General features: G+C 33.3%; 1 protein-coding gene across 5 annotated transcripts in view; it reads right to left on the reverse strand.

Moving 5' to 3' along the window:
* The window catches only part of DENND1B (DENN domain containing 1B), a 266,328-nt gene that overhangs the window by 132,019 nt on the left and 108,798 nt on the right, over nt 1–25,511 (reverse strand). For all 5 annotated transcript variants that reach the window (XM_047704392.1, XM_047704388.1, XM_047704391.1 and 2 more), the window contains 2 exons: nt 16,139–16,208; nt 4,513–4,593 (listed from right to left, as the gene is read on the reverse strand). In XM_047704392.1, the coding sequence (XP_047560348.1) occupies nt 4,513–4,593; nt 16,139–16,208 (151 nt within the window). The remainder of the gene's footprint in view (nt 1–4,512; nt 4,594–16,138; nt 16,209–25,511) is intronic.

Below are 25,511 nucleotides of genomic sequence, written 5' to 3' on the forward strand. Positions count from 1 at the left end.
ATTGAGAATGATATTTGCGGTGGGTTTTTCATAGATGGCTTTGATAATATTGAGGTATGTGCCGTCTATCCCTACACTTTGAAGAGTTTTGATCAGGAAGGGATGCTGTACTTTGTCAAATGTTTTTTCAGCATCTATGGAGAGTATCATATGGTTCTTGTTCTTTCTTTTATTAATGTGTTGTATCACATTGATTGATTTGCGGATGTTGAACCAACCTTGCAGCCCTGGAATAAATCCCACTTGGTCGGGTGAATAATCCTTTTAATGTACTGTTGAATCCTATTGGCTAGTATTTTGGTGAGAATTTTTGCATCTGTGTTCATCAAGGATATTGGTCTGTAGTTCTCTTTTTTGTTGGGATCCTTGTCTGGTTTTGGGATCAAGGTGATGCTGGCCTCATAAAATGAGTTTGGAAGTTTTCCTTCTATTTCTATTTTTTGGAACAGTTTCAGGAGAATAGGAATTAGTTCTTCTTTAAATGTTTGGTAGAATTCCCCCGGGAAGCCGTCTGGCCCTGGGCTTTTGTTTGTTTGGAGATTTTTGATGACTGTTTCAATCTCCTTACTGGTTATGGGTCTGTTCAGGCTTTCTATTTCTTCCTGGTTCAGTTGTGGTAGTTTATATGTCTCTAAGAATGCATCCATTTCTTCCAGATTGTCAAATTTGTTGGCGTAGAGTTGCTCATAGTATGTTCTTATAATTGTCTGTATTTCTTTGGTGTTCGTTGTGATCTTTCCTCTTTCATTCATGATTTTATTTATTTGGGTCCTCTCTCTTTTCTTTTTGATAAGTCTGGCCAGGGGTTTATCAATCTTATTAATTCTTTCAAAGAACCAGCTCCTAGTTTCGTTGATTTGTTCTATTGTTTTTTTGGTTTCTATTTCATTGATTTCTGCTCTGATCTTTATGATTTCTCTTCTCCTGCTGGGTTTAGGGTTTCTTTCTTGTTCTTTCTCCAGCTCCTTTAGGTGTAGGGTTAGGTTGTGTACCTGAGACCTTTCTTGTTTCTTGAGAAAGGCTTGTACCGCTATATATTTTCCTCTCAGGACTGCCTTTGTTGTGTCCCACAGATTCTGAACTGTTGTGTTTTCATTATCATTTGTTTCCATGAATTTTTTCAATTCTTCTTTAATTTCCTGGTTGACCCATTCGTACTTTAGAAGGATGCTGTTTAGTCTCCATCTATTTGGGTTCATTCCAAATTTCCTCTTGTTATTGAGTTCTAGCTTCAGAGCATATAAATGCTATTTTAAATGCTGTTTTGCTAATTTTATGCTAGGAAAATCTCAAAGAAAGTATTTTCATTTTCAACAGAGAGTAGAAAATGCTGTGGATATTTAATGAATTTGAAATGTACTTTCAAAGTAAGCATTTACATTAAATATTAACTTTTTATACAATCTCTGTGATATTCTTATAGTTTCAATGTCAAGCCTTGAAAAATTCATGTGTTGGAGCATTCACAAAATATGGTATTCTAAGAAAGTAGAGTAGTTTCCCAAGGCTTCTCACATTTTTCTATCAGAAATTGTGCAAACAAAATTTTCTTTCCACTTTGTGGGAGAACAATAATTCCTAGGATGATCAATCATTACTGGGCATCATAAAACTAAAACCTCAACAAGTAGCTGAGGACAATGTTTCTGGATCCCAACTCTGCCAGTCAGGAACAGCACAGCACTAGGCATAGCACTTTAGTAAGCTCTAGCTGAAATCAAATGAAATTACTAAATGGACTTTACACGAATTTAAGACAATATTTTATCAACCAGCTGAATCTGCCAATTCTTTAGATACTGTATTGAGAAAAGGTGGACAAGATTTGAAAGCTACCATAGTCATTGACTCAAAAGCTTACGAAAAGGCTTGAATTATAGAAATGAATACATAGCATGGAACACAGTCACTCAAATTCCCTAAACAAGATTATTTCAGCTATGGTACAAAATATCTTATCCAAATGAAATAAATTTTCAATTCATTAACAACTAATGTTAGGATAGCTTTTCATGGTATATCTAGATATATCATTTCACACAATTCCCCAAACAAATTTCTCAAAAATGGACTCACTCAATTTCTCATATGAAGAAAAATAATTTTCACAAGATATTAACTTTTTTGCTAACATCACACATTTAGTGACCATGACTTAAACCAGTATCTTCTCTTCTTAGATATTAAGAGATCTAATAGTTTTGATATATGACTCTTACTAATAAAGGTGAAGTATTTCAATATCCAGTATTTTGGAAATGTATTTTTAGAGGATATTTATTTACTCCAGAACAAATGACATTCCAATTTAAAGCCAGCACAGTTTTTTAAAGAATTTATTTATTTATTTATTTACATATAATGTATTGTTTGTTTCAGGGGTATAGGTCTATGAATCATCAGTCTTATAGAATTCATAGCACTCAAACTCCATTAACGATCTAGGATAGTTATCCTCTATTATCTTAGTACCTATATTTCCTTTATCCTATAACAAAGTGTTAGAATCATTTTATAAACACAACTCCTTCAAAGAATGATACTTATTTTTGACAATCTAGACCTTTTCTTTGATCTTGATGTTTTTCCTTGACCTTTCTACCTCATTCCACTAACCATTAACCTTGCATTCTTTTGGGTTTAGTGACCTACAAATTTGAGTTTCTCCTTAACTGTTCCTTCTTCCAATTCTTTCACTTGACCTCCTTTCTTCTTCTATAGTGTATTTTGAAAATTAGACATCAGCCTCTGCTTTATTCTCTCTATATTCTGTCCTTTAAATAGCTCAAATATTCTTACAACTATTTCTGCAGATGACTGCTATATCTGGGTTAAAAATTTCAGGTTATCCTTAGATTTCCAGTGTGCAATCTCCAAATGACTATTAAATATTTCCACTTTGGCAGTGTTCAAAAAGAGAGTGCAGACATAAAGGTACAGAGATCCTGGGGGAAAAAGAACAATTTACGCTGTTAACGACACAGGAAAGTTTCACAAAGGTGGGAAGTGAGCTAGTTCTAGACTAAAGATGGATAGTCTACAAAGAGGCTTTAGTAAAAAAGGAAGGTGTACAAGTGAGAAAACACGATGTTCATTCAAGAAGATGAACAGAACAATGTGACCAGAGTAGAAAATCAACTTAGAAAAAAAAAAATGAGACAGAAAAATGAAAAGGTAGACTGAGGCTAAGTAATGTGTGGTCATGAAAGCCTGCTGGAAAGTCTGGATAAATTCTACAGAAAATGGGGAGCTTTTAGGTTTCAGAAAGAAACTTTATATAGTTTAAGGAAGTTTAATCTGATAGAGTTTTGTAGAAAGGATTAGAAAGAGAGACTCTAAAGTAAGAACTATTTAAAGTGCTAAGCATCTGAACCAGGGTGCTGACAGTAATAATAGAACAGAACAATGTCAGAGAATACTATTAAGCAAAATTACAGGAAAAATTTAAGCAAAAGAAAGTTATTACCAAAGAATATAATGAAAATAACAATTTCTTTATTGTGTAAAAAAGCAAAAGACCTGTGAATATGATTACATACACTTCAATTTACTTTTTCTTTCAATTTCTCTTGCATCATTATATATTTTTTCTTCCTTATAAGTGGCACAATTTACCATTACATTAGAAGAATTAAAATGAATATAAATAAATTTTAACATCTGATTTGGTATGTTGACTATTAATGAAAACATCCACATGTATGATCATTAACTTTGAACATTTACAAAATCTTCCAAAATACTAATGTGCACATTAAAACTCTTGGCAGTAAGTAATCTACACCACCACAGGCTTACTGTTTGACAAACTTCAACCATATTTTCAGTGTTTGGTGTTTATTTTATTTTTTTTTTAAAGATTTTATTTATTTATTTGACAGACAGAGATCACAAGTAGGCAGAGAGGCAGGCAGAGAGAGAGGAGGAAATAGGCTCCCTGCTGAGAAGAGAGCCTGATGTGGGGCTCGATCCCAGCATTGGGCTCTCTGGAGGTGTGGGATCACGACCTGAGCCGAAGGCAGAGGCTTTAACCCACTGAGCCACCCAGGCGCTCGTGTTTGGTGTTTATAAGGGAAGATGGATCACAGTGTAGAGAAAGAAAAAAACTTTTCGCCCACAATTTTTATCATATAGTTAGTTATATGGTAAACTTTCAATTCTTATTTATGTACTGTTTTCATTTTAGGAGGGGTATTGTGCATGTGTGTGTACATGTGTGTGTGTTTCCTTTTTAAGGATAAAGTTTACCACCTGAAAATCAATATTCCTCACAAAATATTCTCATAGATTTGGTTACCTTTACTGTAAATTTTAAAAGTCTGTGATTCACGATCTATAAAAATATACATCTAAAATATGATAGTTGACGCATGGCAAAAAGTCTCACTATCACCCGACTGTAATGTTACTAGCATTGACATTTCCCTGGTAGCAGAGCTTGCTGAAGGTGCATGTGTTCTTAAATGACAAAGTGCTATGACCAAAAAAATCAGTTAATAACTGAATACTTACCACACTCAAACTGACAGGAGTGTTTGCCTTTGGTACTGGGTGGCTATAGAGTGATTTGAGAGTTTCATTCAAATCATTTTCCTAGAGTAAAATGAAAAAGTACACTTTATAAATGAATTATATACTAAGTGATATAATTAAAACTACTTGATAATTCATGCACTGTGCCTTTTCAGATTAGACAAATTCAGATTAGACAACTGCTTTCCTCAAGAATGTTTCAAATAACAGAAATTGAAATATTTAAATTTAACAAATATGAAAAAGATAATCAAATATCTTTATCCAAAAAGCATAACAGCAATATTTCTATTGAGTACAAATCTGTATTTGGCAAAACTTCATTATTATAAAATACGCTAATGCTATCTATAGAGGAAATCATTTAAATCATTAAATTCAAGAAATCATTTAAATAATTAAATTCAAAAACAATGGGATTGAATAAAAACAACAATACAACTTTTTATCAGATCACTGAATGCTTCCATTTTCCATTTTAATTTTAAAATCTTAAACTTAATTTTTAAGGAATAGATACAATTTAGTATGATCATTGTACTAAAATACAACATACAGGTTATTCTACATAGTTCGTTTCTAAAGAGCTACCAGTCACTACTTGACTCACAAAAATGGGATTAAATAGAAGATATAACACATCTACTTCCCTGAATATGTATAATAATAATGTACCTTGATATGCACGCTCACTTTTTCCAAATTATGCATATAAACCCAATATAAATATATAAATTATACACATGATTTTTATTCTTAAAATATTTAGTTGTGCACAATATACCAGAGAAAATGACAATTGCTCAAAAATGGTAATAATATTAAGGAATTTGGATATGAGACATATAACTTCTCACAATTTGTCTTATAAATTAACTAACAAACCTTAATAATTCCAATTTCTGTAAGTGTTTGTGAAATGTGTGCTCAAAACTGCCTATTTGGAATTCTCCTTAGAATTACTTAAAAGCAATTACTATAAAACTTATCTCTTGACCGTTAAGAAATGAAATATATCCAGAGAATATCCTGGATGATATTTAATGCTTTGTCTATACAAAACTCCTATGACTACATAAGGTTTTTTAAAGTCTAGCTTTTAAAATGTCTTTATACTTCCTGATGTTGATCAGGTAAGGATAACTTCAATTATAAAATCTAAATATCAATCTATATAGCCTGTGGCACTGAATTAAAAAGAAAAAGAAAAAGAAAAAATATTACAATTATAGATTTACTTCTGGTTTTTTAATTAATACTGTGAACCTACAATATGGTTTCCTCTGATTAGGAACATAAATGTAGTCTCTCTTATTCCCTCTTTTCAGAAAACTAAAATTATACGGATTTGTTCACAGTATTTTCTTTTATATATTTCAGTATTACTGATGGTCTCAGAGAGAATGACATATTATAGATACATAAGCATTAACTTAACAGTAAGAGTTTCTAAAAAGTAAAGTATTCAAAATTTGGATGACTAATAGAATTAATGCTGGTTCCAAATGTATACTCATAAAAACAAAGAATAAGAAATAATCACAAAGTAAAATTCTGGTTTTAGGCTTCCATTGCTATAATTAAATTCTTTTATTTCCAGTTATTTTGCTAGGAAAATGACTATATAGCTTCAACATAAAACTGTACAAGTATAAAATGACCTTCTAATGAATACTTCACAGAATTATGTATGTCAAGTGTAGAGGGGGAAATATTTACACACACACATACAAATATACCTGAACTTCTGACAAACAGCCAACCTTGCTATTATGATATAATAATAAAGTTTGGCTGCCAAATTAGGAGATTGTTCACCAGAAGCATAAAAGGAGTATCTTAATTCAATAATAATACATTTAAACTCTATTTAATAAGAAGTATCTGGAATAGTAATTGTGCTGAACTCGAGTTTTGTTTTTTAAAGATATTTACACATTGAATCTTAAAAGATGAGTGTTCTATCAGTACTCATGAGTGAGTGACATACTTGAAAGATAATTATATAGGAATTCTGGGAAACCTGAATGATTCAAGATAATTGGATAGTACACACTGGATAGTGTAAGAAAGAAGCAGTTTAGCCAGGAAGGAATATCAGAAACCAGATCATGGAACTTCTTATATGTCAGGCTGCAGACAAGTTTAGATTTTATTCTAAGAGAAAAAAGGAAGCTATAAGAAGACTGTAAGCAGTGGAATGATATAATCAGGTTTCAGAAAGAATATTCTTAAAAATCAAAATATAGTGGTACTTATAGCTATGAGTATGTATGAAATGGCCATAAATGTATAGAAAGAAGAGAAAACTAAGACTATAAAATAAGAACATCAAAGTTTTAGGTATAGATAGACGAAAAAGATCAAAGAAAGACTTATTATATAGTTAGAAACAAAGGAAAAACAATGTCAGGCCAATCCAGAAAAATACAATCTCGAGAGTAATGAAGTATCAATTGAGATTATTTTTTTAAAGAATTTATTTATTTATTTGAGAGAGAGAGAGATAGAGAACAAGGTACAAACGGGGGTGGGGAGGAGCAAAGGGGAAGGAGAGGGAGGAGGAGAAAGAATTTCAAGCACACTCCTCACTGAGCATGGAGTCTAACATGGGGCTCAATCTCATGACCTAGAAATCATGACCTGATCTGAAACCATTAGTTGACACTTAACCAACTAAGCCACCTAGATGCACCTCAAATGAGAATTTAAAAAGATAACAAAAGGATGGAAAATATACCCTGAATTTAAAAATTAGAAAACAATAACAGGCAATCATTACAAAATTTAAAAAAAAAAACCTTTTATTTGAATTAAATTACATCAAATAGTGCAGCTCATATGTGAGTAAATTAGTTCTTGTAAAAAACATCAAACAATGATTAAGGGGGAAATTTTACAAATATCATCCTAGAAAAGTTGATTAATTCAAAAGCACAGTTCAGCATTTTCATTTTTATTTTTAAGAAAAAAAAGATAAAGACCTAAATGTAATGGCTAAAACTAAAATTCTTAGAAGAAAACATATGGGAAAAGCATCATGACATTGAATTTGTAATTTTTTGATATGACACTGAAAGCATAAGCAACAAAAGAAAAATACATAATTGGACTTCATGTAAATTAAAAAAACTTTTGTGAATCAAAGGACACAATTAGCAAAGTAAAAATGCAACCTATGGAATGGAAGAAAATATCTACAAATCATATATCTAATAAGGGATTAATATCTGAATATATAAAGAACTCCTGCTACCCAACAACAAAATATGCTTAAAAATGGGCAAAGAATTTGAACAGATATTTTTCCAGAGAAGAAAACTAAATGACCAATAAGCACATGAAAATACTCTACATCAAAAATTAAAGAAATGCAAATCAAAACCACAATGATATACCACTTCACACCCATTAGAATGGCTACTATAAACACAAAACAAGGAGGCATTCCAAGAGGGCAGTGTAAGTCCTGAATTCATCTCCTCCTATAGATAGAGCAAATCTACAGCTACATATGAAATCATTCCCCCAGAAAAATACCTGAAAACTAGCTGAAATTGCTCCTGCACAACAAAGAATAATAGAACCACACGAGAAATGTAGAAGAGGCAGAGATTTGGTCTCATCCAAAACTCCATCCACCGTGTGGTGACCCACAGTCATGAAGGATCTCAAGCAGCTTCTCCCTGATAAGCAAGGGGCTTATGACATTATAAGGCACCTCAATCCTTCAGACCTGCACCAGAGCAATGAGCTCCCCAAATGTCTGGCTTTGAAAACCAACAGGGCTTACATCCAGGAGAACAAAGAGTTGTAGGGAATAGAGCTCCTACTCTTGAAGAACTTGTACATAGACTCACTTGCCACAGGACCAAGCACAAAAGCAGCAGTATGAAGAGCACCTGGACCTACATGAAGGAAATTCGTTTGCCAATCCTAAAGCATCTGCCAGAGGAGGAGGAGCTTATTCAAACTCTCTCCAGGATAGAGGTGCTGGTAGGTGTCATTTTTGCTTTCTCCCTCTACCTTTCTAGTGCTGGTGGGCACATCCTGGCCCTGTGCCATCCCTGCAGCCCCACCACAGCCAGCAGAATTTACAGCCTACACAGGGAATGCTCCTTGAACACCTGGCTCTGGTGGTCAGGGAGAATTGTGTTTCTGGGCCCCACAGGTCTGAAATAATAGAAGAGAAAGTTATTGGCAGGCTACCACCCTCAGGGCTCTACAAACAGTAGAAGGAAACACAGTCTTCCTATTTACTTATCCTGGAACTTCTACTGAGAGGAACACTTTAGGATTACCACACACCTAAAGCCTATCAAAGTATTCTCAGTGAACATAGACCAGGTGATATCATCTTTGCACTCTCCCTTGGCCTTGCTGAGCTCACTGGTACCTCCCTAAATCCTTTCAGGGATTTCATAAGTATGAAGCCACACATTTATTGCCATTGTCACCAAGGGTATGTTTCCAGATTGATGGGTCTGAAGACCAGCAGACTTTCTGATTGCTGTCCCACAAACTATTTACATAACTTTAAAGCTGCTGCCCTGAGGATCTAGCTTCCAACCAGCCGAAACTAGGGGCTGAAAGATCCCTCCCTCTGGAACATTCAGAGGATATGGACTATCTCAACAACTAGGAGTTATCAATAATGAATCAGGGTGCTTAGACAATCATAAAGGTTCAAGAGACAACCATGAGCTAGGGCAGGGTTGTATGATAAGGTTCATCCATACAAGGTCATTCTTTCAAGAACAAGAGAAATACCTTTTTCGTCAAATGCACAGAATAGAAACCAACCAAAATGAGGAAACAGAAATATATTCCAAATGAAAGAACAAAATAAAGCTCTAGGAAAAAAACCCTACAAGAAGTGAAGATGAATAATTTACCTGATCAAGAGCTCAAAGCAATGGTCATAAAGATGCTCACTGAAATTGGGAGAAGACCAGATGAACACAGCAAAAACTTCAAAAAGATAAAAATATATATATATATAAGAAAGTACCAAATAGAAGTCACAGAAAAAGAATTAAACTGAAAAATACACTACAGGGGTTCAACAGCAGACTAGAATCAGTGATCCGGAAGACAAGGCAGATGAACTCACCCAAACAAATGAGCAAAATTTTAAAAAGTCAAGATAGCTTAAAGGACCTGTGGATAATATCAAGCAGAATAACATCCATATTATAGGGGACAGGAAAATTATTTGAAACTTATTTGAAAAAATAATACTTGAAAACATCCCTAACAGGGGGTAAAAAACAAATATCCAGACCCAGGAAGCCCAGAGATGACTTCTTTTTTTTTCTTTAAGATTTTATTTATTTATTTGACAGACAGAGATCACAAGTAGGCAGAGAGGCAGGCAGAGAGAGAGATGGGGAAGCAGGCTCCCTGCTAAGCAGAGAGCCTAATGTGGGGCTCGATCCCAGGACCCTGGGATCATGACCCGAGCCAAAGGCAGAGGCTTTAACCCACTGAGCCACCCAGGCACCCCATGAAGCCCAGAGACTTCTTAACAAGATGAACCTAAAGAGGTGCATACCAAGAAACATAATTAAAATATCAAAATATAGAGAGTCTGAAAAGCAGCAAGAGAAAAACAACTTGTTACAAAGGAACACCCATAATGCTATCAGCAGATTTCTCAGCAGAAACTTTGTAGGCCAGAAGAAAATGGCATGACACATTCAAAGTGCTGAGGGAAAACAAACTTCCAACCAAGAATACTTTACCTTACAAGATTATCACTCAAATTTGAAGTAGAGAGAAAGAGCTTTCCAGACAAACAAAAACTAAAGGAATACAACACCACTATCTTGGCCCTATAAGAAATGTTAAAGAGATTTCTGTAAGCTGAAAATAAAGGGTAATAATTATTAAGAAAACATATGAAAGTAAAAATCTCATTAGTAAATACATTGTAAAGGTAGTAGATTAAACACTTATAAAGCTAATATGAAGGTTAAAAGGCAATGGTAGTGAAAATAACTAAAACCATAATCATCAGTTAAGGAATACAGAAAATAAAGAGATTTAAAATTGACATCAAAAGCATGAAACATGGCACCATGTTGAGGCTCAGCTGATTAAGAGTCTGACTCCTGATTTTGTCTCAGGTCATAATCTCAGGGTGATGAGATCAAGCCCCCCATTAGGCTCCATATGCACTGAGTGTAGAGCCTGCTTACAATTCTCTCCCTCTCTCTCTCTGCCCTTCCCCACACGTATTCTCTCTTTCTCTCACTAAAAAAATAAAAATAAAAAATATGTTTTTATGGGAAGGTGGGTAAAAATTTATTTTAAAATGCATTCAAATTTAAGTTGCTATCAGCTTAAAATACACTATTAAGTACATAAGCTGTTATGTGTAAGCTTCATCATAACCATAAAGCCAAACCCTACAGTAGATTCACAAAAGAAAATGAAAAAGGAATCAAAGTATACAGCAATATAAATCCATCAAACCAACAAGGAAGAAAGCAAGAGAAGACCAAAACAGAGAACTACAAAATAGCCAAACAACAATTAAACAAAATTGCGATAATTACATAAGTATACATAATTACTTTAAATGCAAATGGACTAAATTCTCCAATCAAGAAATACAAAGTGGCTAAATAATTAAAAAGAAAAACAAAAACAGGGGTGCTGGGTGGCTCAGTCTGCTTTCAGCCCAGGTCATGATCCCAAGGTCCTGGGATTGAGCCCCACATCAGGCTCCCTGCTCAGCGGGGAGCCTGCTTCTTCCTCTCCCTCTCCCCCTCCCCCTGCCTGTGTTCCCTCTCTTGTTGTGTCTGTTTCTGTCAAACAAATAAATAAAATCTTTAAAAAATAATAATAATAATAAAACTATGCCCATCTATATGCTGCCTACAAGAGACTCACATCATATGTAAGTACACACACAGAGTGGAAGTGAAGGAATGGAAAAAGATACTTCATGAAAAAGTAAACCAAAAGAAAGTGTGGTAGCTATACTCATTATCACACAAAATAGGCTTTGAAACAAAGAACGTAATAAAAAAACAAAGATGGGCATTACATAACGAATGACAAAGGGGTCAATCTGGCAAGAAGATACAACATTTGGGAAGGGAGAAATTGACAGTAATACAATAATAGCAGGAGACATTAATACACTGGTTACATCAAAGAATGGATCATCCAAACAGCAAATCAATAAGGGAACACTGGCCTTAAGACACACATTAGACCAGATGAGCTATATATATATATATATAACAAACATTCCATCCCCAAACAGTAGAATACACATTCTTTCAAGTGTACATGAAACAATCTACAGGATATTTCATATGTTAGGCTACAAAACAAGTCTCAATATATTCAAGAAAATGGAAATCACATCAAACATCTTTTCCAACAAAAATTGTACAAAAGTGGATGTCAATTACAAGAAAACTGGAAAAATCACAAACAGATGGAGATTAGACAACATACTACTGAACAACCAATGGCTCAATGAAATAAAAAGAAATTCAAAAAATACCTTGAGACAAATGAAAATATAACACACCAAAATCTATAGGATGTAGCAATATAGCTCTAAACTTTATAGTGATATAAACCTACCACATGAAACATGAAAAATATCAAGTAGAGTAACTTTGCACCTAAAAAAATGTAAAAAAAAAAAAAAAAAATGAAGCCCCAATATTGTATAAGGGAGGAAATAATAAATGTCAGAGCACATATAAGTGAAATAGGGGCTCAAAAGGCAATAGAAAAGAACAGTGAAACTAAGAGTTGGTTTTTTAAAAACAGAAACAAACTTGACAAACCTTTAGCTGGATTTACAAGGGAAAAAGAGAGTTCTCAAATAAATAAAATCAAAAATAAAAGAAGATACAACTCACACCAAAGGAACATACAAATGATCATAAGAGATTACTAAAATAATGTTATGCCAACAAATTCAACAACTTAGAAGAAATGGATAAATTCCTAAAAATTTATAATCTTCCAAGACTGAATCATGAAGAAATAGAAAAACTAAATAGAGTGCTTACTCATAAGGAAACTGAATGAGTAATCAAAAAACTCCCAAAAAATAAAAGTCCAAGATCAGATAGTTTCTCACATGAATTCTACCAAGTATTCAAAGAGGATTTAATATCAATCCTCCTTGAACTCTCCAAAAAACTGAAAATGTTCCCAAACTCATTGTATAAGGTCAACATTACCCTGATACCAACACCAGGCAAAAATAACACAAAAAAGAAAATTACAAGCCAAGTTCCCTCATAAAGTTGCAAAAATCTTCAATAAAATATAAGCAAATCAAATTTAACAGTACATTAAGAGGACAATCAACATAATCAAGTGGGATTTATTCTAGGGATGCAAGGATGGTTTAGTATCTGCAAATCAATTAATGTGACATACCACATTGACAAAATGAAACATAAAAATTATATGATCATCTCAATAGATGCAGAAAAACCATCGGATAAAATTGAACATTCATTTATGACCAAAACTCTCAACAAAGTGGGTATAGACAGAATGTACCTCAATATAATGAAGGCAATATATAACAAGTGCACAGTTAATATCATACTCAACAGTAAAAAGCTGAAAGCCTTTCTTTTAAGATCAGGACGAAGACAAGTATGCCCATTCTCACCATTTTTATTCAAAATCATACTTTAAGTCCTAGCCAGAACAAGTAGGTAGGAAAAAGAAATAAGAGACATCCAAGTTGGAAAGGACGAAGTAAAACTGTCACTATTTGTAAATGACATGGTTTTCTATATAGAGAGAGAAAACCCTAAAGATGCCACAAAAAACAAAAACAAAAACCTGTTAGAACAGATAAAATCAGCAAAGTTGCAGGATACCAAATCAATATACAAAAGTCTGTTGTGTTTCTATACTAACAGTGAACTATCAGAAAGAGAAATAAAGAAAACAATCCCATTTATAATTGCATCAAAAGAATAAAATATCTTGAAAAAAATTTAACCCAGAAAGTATTAAGACCTATGTATTAAAAACCAGAAGACACTGATGAAAGAAACTGAAGATGACACTATAAATGGAAAGATAATCTGGTCTTATGAATTAAAAGACCACGTTAAAATATCTATTTTACCCATTTTATCTATAGATTCAAAATAATCCATATCAATGTTCTAATGTCATTTTTTTCACAGAATTAGGACAAATAATTCTAAAATTTGTATGGAACACAAACAATCCCATATAGCCAAAGGAATCTTGAGAAAGAACAGCAAAGCTAAAGGCATCATGCTACTGATTTCAAACTATATTACCAAGATATAGTAACCAGGACAGTATGCTACTGGCACAAAAACAGACACAAAAATCAGTGGGATGGAACAAAGAGACCACACATACACGGTCAATTAATTTATGAGAAAGGAGGCAAGATTATGGATAAAGGACATTCTATTTAATAAATGGTGCTAGGAAAACTGGACAGTCATATGCAAAAGAATGGAACTAGATCACTATTTTATACCACACACAAAAATTAACTCAAAATCGGTTAAAGACTTGAAGGTAAGAGCAGAAACTATAAAACTCCTAAAAGAAAATACATGCAGGTCTTGGAGACAATTTTTGGGTCTGACTTTAGAGTCAATGGCTATAAAAGCAAAAAAAAAAAAAAAGAAAGAAAGAAAGGAAGGTAGAAAAAAAAAGGAAATGAGACTACATCAAACTAAAAAGCAAAGTGAAAGAAACCATCAACAAAATTAAAAGGTAATATATTGAATAAAAGATATTTATAAATCATGTATCAAATAAGGATTTAATATACAAAATACATAAAGAACTCATACAACTCAATAACAAAAAAATAAACAATGATTTAAAAAATGGGGTGAAGGTCTGAATAGACATCTTTCCAAAGAACACAAACAGACTGCCAATAGGCACATGAAAAGATGCTCAACATCACTACTCATTAGGGAAATGCAAATCAAAAGCACAATGAGTTATCACCTCACACCTGTCATAATGGTTATTGCGAAAAGAACAAGAAATAATGAGTATAGGCAAGGATGTGGAAAAAGGATGTGTATCCTTGCACACTATTGCTAGAAATGTAAACTGGTGCAGCCACTGTAGAAAACAGTTTGGAAGTTCTTAAAAAATTAAAACTAGAACTGCCATGTGATCCAGCAACTCCATCTTTGGGTATATGTGTGAAGAACATAAGAACACTAATTTGAAAAGATAGATGCACCTCTATGTCCATTGTGCCATAATTTACAACAGCCAAGATATGGAAATGAGCCAAGTATCCATCAGTGGATGAATGGATAAAGAGGTATTGTACACACACAAACACACACACACACAGTGGAATACTACTCAGCCATAAAAAGAACAAAATCTCTCCATTTGTGACAACATAAATGGACCCTGAGGGCACTTATGCTAAGTGAAAGAAGTCAGAGCAAGACAAACACCATACAATTTGACTTACATATGGATTTTAAAAAACAAAACAAAGACAAAACAAAATAAAACTCATAGATACAGAGAACAGATTAGATTGATGGTTGCTGGAGGGGAAGAGGTTGGGGGATGGGTGGAATGGGTGAAGTGATCAAGAGGTACATACTTCCACTTACAACATAAATAAGTCAAGAGTGTATAATGTACAGCATGGTGACTATAGTCAATATTGTATTGCAAATTTGAAAGATCTTAAGAAAGTAAATCTTAAAAGTTCCCATCTCACACACACACACACACACACACACACACCTGTAACTTTGTATAGTTGGTAATGACAAATGCTAACTAGAGTTACTATAATAATATTTCACAATGTACACAAATGTCAAATCATTATGCTGTGCACCTGAAATTAATATACTGTATGTAAATAATAATTCAACAAAACAAAAACAAAAGAGAAAATAGCAGGTGTTGGGGAGGATGTAGGGAAATTAGAACCTTGTACATTGCTGCTGGGAAAGTAAAATGGTGACACCATGTGAAAAATATTATGGCAGTCCTTCAAAAAACTTAAATATAGAATTACCATATTACTCAGCAATTCAAATAAAATACAGCAACTCAAACAGATACTTGTATACCCATGTTTCTAACAGCACTGTCCACAATAGCCAAAAGGTAGAAGCAGCCCAGCTGTTCATCTATAGATGAACAAATCAACAAAATGTGGTGTGTACATATAATGAAGTTCTATTCAGCCTTAAAAAAGAAAGGAATTCTGGCACTTGCGACAGCATGGATGAACCCCCAAAACCTGCTAAGGGAAATAAGCTAGTCACAAAAGAACAAGTATTATATGATTCTACTTACATGAGGTACACATTCAAATTCATGCAGGCAGAAAATACAATGACTGTTGCCAGAGACTCAGGGGAGGAGAAAGGAAAGTCATTCTATGGGGCACAGAGTTTCAATTTGGGAAGATAGAAAAGTTCTAGAGATGCTGCGGCTGATGGTGGCACAAAATAAGGCTAATGTGCTTAATGACACAGAACTGTACACTTGAAGATACTTAAAATGGTAAACTTTATGTTGTATTTTACAACATGAGAAAAAATTGGGGAAAAACATAGCTTACCAGTTCCTTAGCCAAGTAATCTGCCAGAGTATTGAGAAGCTTGTAATATACTTCAAACCATGGCAAGTAACTGTAAAAAAACAAAAAACAAAAACAAAAACAAACAAAAAAACCAAAAACCTTTAAAAATGTATATGGATATATTATTTAGAATCAAGAAAAGAGATGAAAACATTAAATTTTTATTATTTCAAACAGCTTAATCCTAGATAGCAGAAAAGAACTATACCAATGCTCTCCTTATTATTATAGTAAAATTTTAAATATTATCTATTACTAGTTTTCATAATATAATAATGATCCAAAGTTCTATTATTAAAGTTATGCATTACACACTTCTATTTTTTCTGCAATAAAATTATTTAATCCTGTATCATGGTATGCATGGTACGAGTGTACTAAAAGCACTCATAGAATAAAAGTTAACCACTGTAATAAAATATAATACAAAATAAAAACTAATCTTAAGAAGCTTTCAAAATACACAATCATTTCTTATTAATGATTACTGAAGAGAATATATAATACAATAGAAATATGTGCCTAATTAATCAATTATTTTGAAACTGATGTTCAAGTAGGATGATAAATTTCAAAGTAAACATCAATATACACAACAGAAAGCCCATTTAAAAAATTGTGAAATTATATATAACTGAAAATTCATTTTGATTCACTTTACTAGATACAAATATAACTAATTCTTATGAAAGCAAAATACTGTCTAAAATTCAATTAAACCCCCAAAATCCGTATTCCTTATTAACAAATTAAGATATTGGTATATTTAAAATCTATCCAAAGGTTTAATTGTTTATTAAAATGTATTCTTTTTGGGTGCCTGGGTGGCTCAGTGGGTTAAGCCTCCACCTTCAGCTTAGGTCATGATCTCAGGATCCTGGGATAAAGTCCCACATCAGGCTCTCTGCTCAGCAGGAAACCTGCTTCCCCCCTTCTCTCTCTCTGCCTGCCTCTCTGCCTCCTTGTGATCCCTCTCTCTCAAATAAATAAAATCTTTTTAAAAAAAGTATTCTTTTTTTTCAAAGAATTATTATAACAGATTACTTTCTAAGAGAAAACTGTGTGATGCTTTTACTACATAATTGTATTCTGACAAGAGTAAATGTATATAACAGATTTAAAATTTAAAAACCAATGTATAGAGCTGAGAAAAACAACATTCTATCTGCATTTTTCTCATAATGTCTGATTTATTAATAACTATGAAAGATGCTTTTTGATTCAAGAGTAACCTAAAGTCACAACAGAAGTACATTTTGGGGGCAAGTGGGTGGCTCAGTGGGTTAAACCTCTGCCTTCGGCTCAGGTCATGATCTCAGGGTTCTGGGATCGAGCCCTGCATCAGGATCTCTGCTCAGTGGGGAGCCTGCTTCCCCCCTCACTCTGCCTGCCTCTCTGCCTACTTGTGATCTCTCTCTTTCTCTGTGTCAAATAAATAAATAAAATCTTTAAAAAAAAAAAAAGTACAGTTGGGTAAAGCGCAGTATCTTTTTTCAGCAGAATTGTTATAGAGTTTTTTGGTAATTATAAATACTAAGTGATGATATAAAAGATACCTATGATATTTTTAAATATCTACCAACTTCTGGTTAAATCTAGCATATTGAAGACATGCATTTATCTCTGTGCCCTTTGGAAATGGCACTAAAATGACAGTAAATGAATAAAAAGGGTATAAATTAATGAGGACAAGAGAAATGGAGAAAAAAGCAATAAAGAGCAACACAGGTGAATGGTTTCATAATGATGAAAAGGAAACAATGGTAACTAACCAGCAAAAGACAGAACACCAAAACCTAGGTGCCAATAGAAGGGAAAATGACCAGTAGGCAGTATATTTGCACCTCTCCTCTCCCCCGCCCCCAAAGAATCCTAAAACACTGATCTGGGAATCTCTCAAAGGAAAACACAGACAAATAAAAAGACCCCTCAGATGTCCTATTTTCTTGGAATGAAATCCACCATTGCACATAAAAAGTTTCTAATTCAAGTTAATGCCTCTATCTCAAATACATATGAAGAGTCCAACCACCAAATATTTGGGGAAATATATACATGAATACAAACAAAAAAGGAACTCCAAGTAAACACAGACTATAAAAGCAACAGATGAGAACTCTACAAAGTTATCATAAAAATTCTTAGGAGGTGAATAAAGAAGGGGATGCTACTAAACAAAATGAAATCTGAAAAAAAAAAAAGAGGTGAAAAAATTTTAGACAAGAACTTTTAGACATTCAAAATATAAAAGTTGAAAAAATTAAAATTGGGGCACCTCTGAGGCTCAGTGGGTTAAGCCTCTGCCTTCAGCTCAGGTCATGATCTTAGGGTCCTGGGATGGAGCCCCACATCGGGCTCTCTGCTCAGCAGGGAGCCTGCTTCCCCCTTTGCCTGCCTCTCTGCCTACTTGTGATCTCTCTCTCTGTCAAATAAATAAATAAAATCTTTTTAAAAAAAGAAAAAATTAAAATTGATAGATTAGGAACTAAATCGAGAATATCTCCTAGCAACTAGAATAAAGGGATAAACCAATGGATAACAGAAGAATAAATGTTAAAATATCAGGGCATCGATCTCAACAAAATGCAGCTGACTAACAGTAATAGTTCCAAAAAAGAAAGAAAAGTGGGAAAACAGGAATGAAAATTTCTTCTTTAAACTTGCGGGAAAAATTCCTAGAACTTCAGCTATGAGTGTCCACATTGAGAGTGCCACTGGGTAAACTGTAAAATAAATGAATATCACAGTGAAATTCCAGAATAGGAGACAGAAAAGCACCAAGAATTTACAAAAAGACAAAACAGGTAACATACAAAGGAATTAAGTTAAAAATGCCACCAAACCTCTCACCAGCAATCCCAGACAGCGAGAAGATTACGCCTTCAAAATGCAGAGATTAAATCCTTTTGCAACCTATAATTCTCTGCCCCGAGAAACAACCAATCAGGTGTGGGGCTAGGTTAACAACATCTTCAGTCATGCTAGGATTCAAAAATCTACCACTTTTGTACTGTTTTGGGGAAGCTATTAAAGGTTGGCTTTGACAAAATGAGAGAGTGAAACAAAAAGGAGGGACACTAAGATATAGAAGACAAATCTAATCCTATGAAAGAACAATTAAATCTAAGAATAAACTATACAAAGGCCTAAACAGCAACCAGTCCATACCCTTTGGGAAACCTAAAAATCAGATCAGTATTGGTATTCTCAACTTTCATATTTAAGTGACGCAACAACTCTTTAACTCTAGAGTTTAGACAGCTATTCCGCTATTCCTCTTACAAAAAAAGAAAAATATTATTAACACTATTTTTAAATTTTCAACTCAATACTATGCAAATTACCGCATCTTATTTTCTATGCTCATTATAACTCAATGAAATGATCTTCATGGAGAATGTCCTTCTACTAAGACACAATACAGCTCCTTGGACAGAGTGCCACTTTTTCATTTGCAAGCATTTCATATTCATATTTCAACTTTTAATGACCTGAAGAAAGTGTTACTTCAGGAAAACTTCAGTATGTCATGTAGTTCAGATCTCTGTGTTCACATAAAATGAGATCTAATCTATTCATCTAATCTATTCAAGGAGCATAATGGTCTGTTTCTGTCTTCCTCTCAAGAATTTCTAGATAACGCAAAATTTATTGATTTTAGATGGCTGCATGTCTGCTAATCCTTACATTGTCATTTCCATCTTACTCAAATAATGTGAAGCCTTTTCACCATAAATCTTCTTTCTTGGACCACTATAAAGAAATTATAATAAATTATCTCGTAAGTTATTACAAAGTGAGGATCTTCTTCTACACAAAATACCTTAACACTTTTTTGCCTTGCATGCTTTTCTTTTTTTAAGTTTTTATTTTAATTCCAGTTAGTTAACATACAGTGTTATATTAGCTTCAGGTGCATAATAAAGTCAAGAGTTCTATACATCACCTGGTGCTTCTCACAAAGACACTCCTTAATCCCCATTACAATTTAATCCAATCCCCAACAATCCTTCCCTCTGGTAACATCAGATTGCTCTCTGTAATTAAGAGTCTATTTTTTTTATTTTGTCTTTCCTTCTCTCCCTCTTTCTCTCTCTCTCTCATTTTTTACCCCTTTACTGTTTGTTTTGTTTCTTATTTCCACATATGAGTGAAATCATATGACATTTGTCTCTGGTTTATCTCACTTAGCATTATACTCTCTACCTCCATCCATGTTGCTGCAAATGACAAGAGTTCACTCTTTTTATGGCTGAATTATATATATGTGTGTATATATACAGAGAGAGAGAGAGAGAGATACAATTATGTGTGTGTGTGTGTATATGTCTATATATACACACACACACACATACCCCACATCTTTATCCATTCATCTATCTATGGATGGACACTTACGCTGCTTCCATATCCTGGCTATTGTAAATAATACTGCTATAAACCTAGAAGTGTGTATATCCCTTTGAATTAGTGTTCTTGTATTCTTTGGATAAATACCCAGTAGTGCAACTGCTAGATCATAGAATAGTTCTATTTTTAACTTTTTGAGGACTCTCCATACTGTTTTCCACAGTGCTATACAATAGTTTGCATTCCTACTAACAGCACAAATACTCTTCAGTGTTCTCGTTTTCTCATCTTTACATTACTTTTTATTAGTTATCTTCCCCCTCTCAATTTTCTTTCAAATTGTGAAGATTAACTGAAACAATTTTTCATAAAAGCTAACTCATAAAATTACAACTTATCTGTAAGATTATTTAACTGTTTTTGAAAATAAAGCAAATTGAATTAAATAATATTTAGGTTACTTCTCAAAATTTAACAGTGTGAGGTATTTTGCTACCTATATAATTACTGCTCTTTTTTATAATCTCCAGGAATACCAACTCCGGCCGAATTTCATCCTGGCACCAGCCTATGTTTGCTCTTGATACAAGATATGCTAGATTTTGTTCTCACATTCATTCTCTTAGTCATCAAATTCAACACTCTACTATGTTTATAGCATTGCTAGACACTGTAATATTTTATAACTACCTCTAATATGATTTCATCTATAAATTAGACTAACATTATTTTTTAAAAAACTATGGCAACAAAGTTTACACTTGGCATATTTCTCATGGTCATCTCTAAGGCTCCAAGATGCTCTGTTATTTCTATTTGGGCAATATGACTCACTAGTCAGTCTGTACTCTAGGGAGTACAGAGCAGAATCCAAGAATGATACTCTGTATGTTAAAGTAATTAGAAGAACAGGGAATAAAACTTCTTAAGCACTAACTATATGTATGAAAACATGCTAGGTAGTTTGTGTTATCTCATTTAATTATTAAAATAATGCCACAATGTATAATTGACAAAACTAAAGTAAAACAACTTATCTGGGGTCACAAAGCTACCAAATGGCAAGTCTGGGATTAGAACTCTGATCAATCTGACTGAGCAATATTTGCTCAGGGATCCACTGTAGATAGCCCATCACCCAATGCAGGCATGTAGTTCCATAACATTCAATCTTTAATTAAACATGTCCAATGACCACAAATTTTCAGGCAGCTAAATAAACTATGACAAAAATATGTTCTGGTTTAACCTTAAATCAGTCTACTTATAATTTCTATCCACCGAAGCAAATTCTATCTTCCAAAAGTTCATCTAACTAATGTTCAGAGCATTATCATTTTGCCTTTTAAATTATATTTTGTTCATATGGGCAAATCTTCCAGCAGATGAAGATCTGTTTAATTCTTTCATCTAATATGTTGGTAATTCCTTCCAACTGTAGGTTTTAATACTGTTTCTATGTTCATCACTGTGGATAAAAATTTTAAAAAGGACATGGCCTACAATACGGTATAAGATCCCCCCCCAAAATAACGTGCCTATTTACCAACAATCTAAGTATGATACTTTCACCGCTAACAGGACTCATAACTTCATTATCTATTGTCTAGCCAGTATTTTTCACTCTATATAATTTGTTCATGAGAGAAAATGGAACAGACTCAAATTTCTACAGCATTGCCTCATACACCAGTGTCATAAAGAGATGAGTTTAGTTCATACAACATGCACTTTGTGAACATGGACTGATTCTTGGTGATAACAGCTCCTTCTTAAGACTATGTATCATCCACATTTTTTTAATAAAAATATCACTTATCAAAATGGAGAGATTCTGTAACATAGTCACGTTCCTAGAAATGTCAGGGAAGCTTGGACATTTTCTGCTGCTAATCAACAAAAGCTTCTAGAGTACAGGGTGCAAACTGGCTACTGGAAGACTAACAATCTCTAGCCCATGAACTTTTTTTTTTTTTTTTTTTTTTTTTTTTTTTTGGTCAACACCCCCTGGTTTAGTTGAATAAGTTGCCAACTTCTAAATCTGAGATAATTCACTTAAAAATCTGGATCTCCTGCTCCTCTTAAAAGTCAAAAAGAACTGGCAATACTGGTCACACATGTTTCACTCTGTAACAAGTACCCAGAGCTGAGTAATGGCTTCTGTCTTTAGATATGGCATGACCTACTTGGATCACCACACTAATCCCAACTTCTAATTGTCAGACATTTAACCTATATATCTCATTTGAATCCCTTCCTGGTCCCTGTAAGTAACTGAATTCCAATCCTTGATATGGAGCAACTACACAACAGGAAGTCCGGCTCATTCTTTTATATAACAAAGAAAATGGTTTAGAGTACACAAAGTGGTCAATAACTCAAATATTTTAACAAGATTCCATTGTAGGGATGCCTGGGTGGCTCAGTTGGTTGGACAACTGCCTTCGGCTCAGGTCATGATCCCAGAATCCCGGGATCGAGTCCCACATCAGGCTCCCAGCTCCATGGGGAGTCTGCTTCTCCCTCTGACCTTCTCCTAGCTCATGCTCTCTCTCACTGTCTCTCTCTCAAATAAATAAATAAAATCTTTAAAAAAAAAAAGATTCCATTGTAAACTTTAAAGACAAAATGTGTAGCAAAATAACATATATATTATAAATGTTATAGATCTATAAAACATAAATTATATAAGCTTACCTCTCTGGGTAAGAAATGTTATTCTCATGTTTTTATTTTTGTGGCTTTTTAGATAATTTTCAAACAATATTTGTTCAAAGCTATTTCTAACAAACATATAAGCCCTTAAACTGATTAATTATCAATAACTTAAAATATTTTTTCACTAAATTTTATAGACCAAAAGACAGTTAAAATTTGTTTTCTTACAACCAACTGCAAAAATTCTAGAAAGGTAAAGAAATGTACTCAACATACCATAACGACTTAATTTATTTTACTTCAATCTTATAAAACTGAAAGTGTCATTTCTTTAACAAAGAATAACTGTGAGACTTATATCTTGCTGACATATATAAATGTAAAACATTAAGCCCAACTGTTTTTTAAAAAGGCAAGAGATTCTTCAAAGTTTAGTTGTAAGACTATTTTCTTAATTTTTTTTAAAGACATAGGGCAAAACACAGAGTACATATAAAGTCATGAATCCATTTTGTGCCAGTAAGACTTCCCCCACACTTGTGCTTCCACTATAGAGCTGATAAAACTTTTACATTCAAAAGTCAAAGGTTAAATAAAGGAAAGGAAATGTTTTTTGTCAAATAGTCAGGTAACCACTAACAGTCTAAGTGATCAGCAGGAACCTTAACTTATAGTAATCAAATAAAACTAAGGAAACTGCCTTTCCGTAGAAAAACGTCTAATGTCTAGAGGCTGTTTTTCTGTCTGGAAAATTGACACAAAATGTGTAAAATTGAAACATTCTGCTTCTAAGGGATTTGCCCAAAGGAAGAGTGTGAAAGCTTCAAGTTTGGTATGAGTTAAAGTGGGGGAGGAGCTGGAGGAGACTACAAAGGCCCTAAACATCAATCTGTCTTCCTTATTAGGGTATTTCATTTTGAACCCTTGGCAACAATTTTATAGTTCTAAAATTATGTTAACCAAATTAGGGTTGAAAAGTTATTTCTTGCATTTTTGTTAGCCTGTGAAAGCAATTCTAAATACAAACAATGGCAAGATTTAAATTAGTAATATCTCAGAATATCTTTTGAAACCTTGTTAAGCTATATCCTTGTTAAGGATAAACATGTCATGGAAAGAGCTAAAGCACACAACCATATCTGAAAATTCAAAATTAAACATCAACTTTTTCTACCTGATTTTACCTTGTATGAAAAATTTTAACCATCCTTAAATGTATCTCATTTTCATTATGACTATCTTTAAGGACCTGAAATATTTTAAACTGTTCAATATCAACAAAACTCAAGAGAATTTATATTTTTCATTTGAAACTTAAGTCATTAAAATACAAACACTAGACGGTAATATAAATGAAAAGATTTTTTTTGTTAAGATACATTCGATCACATTAAAAAAATTAAGTCTTTAGCAGAATATTATAAAGACAACAGGAGAAATATCAATTTCTATCTAAGAATATTAAATCATTTGATGAGAATGACCCCTAAACAATCAAACCGGTATTATCTCACAATAGAAAACCTAAGAATATTCTAAGTCTCAACATAAATGCACTAATTTTGCACAAGAGACAGCTTCATGGACAAAGTATTAAGATTTTTCATATTCAAAAGTCATAATATATTCCACCTGAAGACATAAGTAACTAATTTTAAAAACTAAAATCAAAAAGGAAATCATCTTTGTGCTAAATCTCCACTTTCAAGGAAAGAGAAAAATAAAATGACCAACTGTCCGATTGAGCATGTGCAGAAACTCTCAGCACTTACATGGGATACTAGGAAAGCCATAACAGTTTTTCCAATTTATAAACTGCTTTACATGCATTCATTCATTTAGAAATTGTGACTAAAGACTTCAGTTAATTATTTAGCTTGCTATCCAATAAAGATTTATAAATGTATCTAAACAATTCTTACAGAAATGACAAGAGTGAAACACCAAAAAATAAATAACAATTGTATGTTACAAATACAAGTCTTTTATTTTCTTTTTTAAACTTCTCTAGATCATCTAGATTTTCCTGAATACAACATATTACTTTTGTTATCAGAAAAACATGGTTAAAGACATATATTTGTGTCTTGCTTATGCAAGTATTTTGTCAATTTTCTGAAATTTTACCCCTAATAAAGGCTAAACTCAAGATGCCTTAGAATTAACACTGAATTCTAAGACCAGGATACTCACACAAAACTGAATGCAAATATTACTCCAAAGCTTTGGGCAGCCACCAGTTAATACTCAGACTACCAATATAGGTGATTCTCTCATATAACCCCTGCAAGCAGCATAGCCCTTAATTAAAACACACACACACGCACACACACACACACACACC

Source organism: Lutra lutra, chromosome 15 (genome assembly GCF_902655055.1).
Source record: "Lutra lutra chromosome 15, mLutLut1.2, whole genome shotgun sequence".
Classification (NCBI taxonomy): Eukaryota; Metazoa; Chordata; class Mammalia; order Carnivora; family Mustelidae; genus Lutra; species Lutra lutra.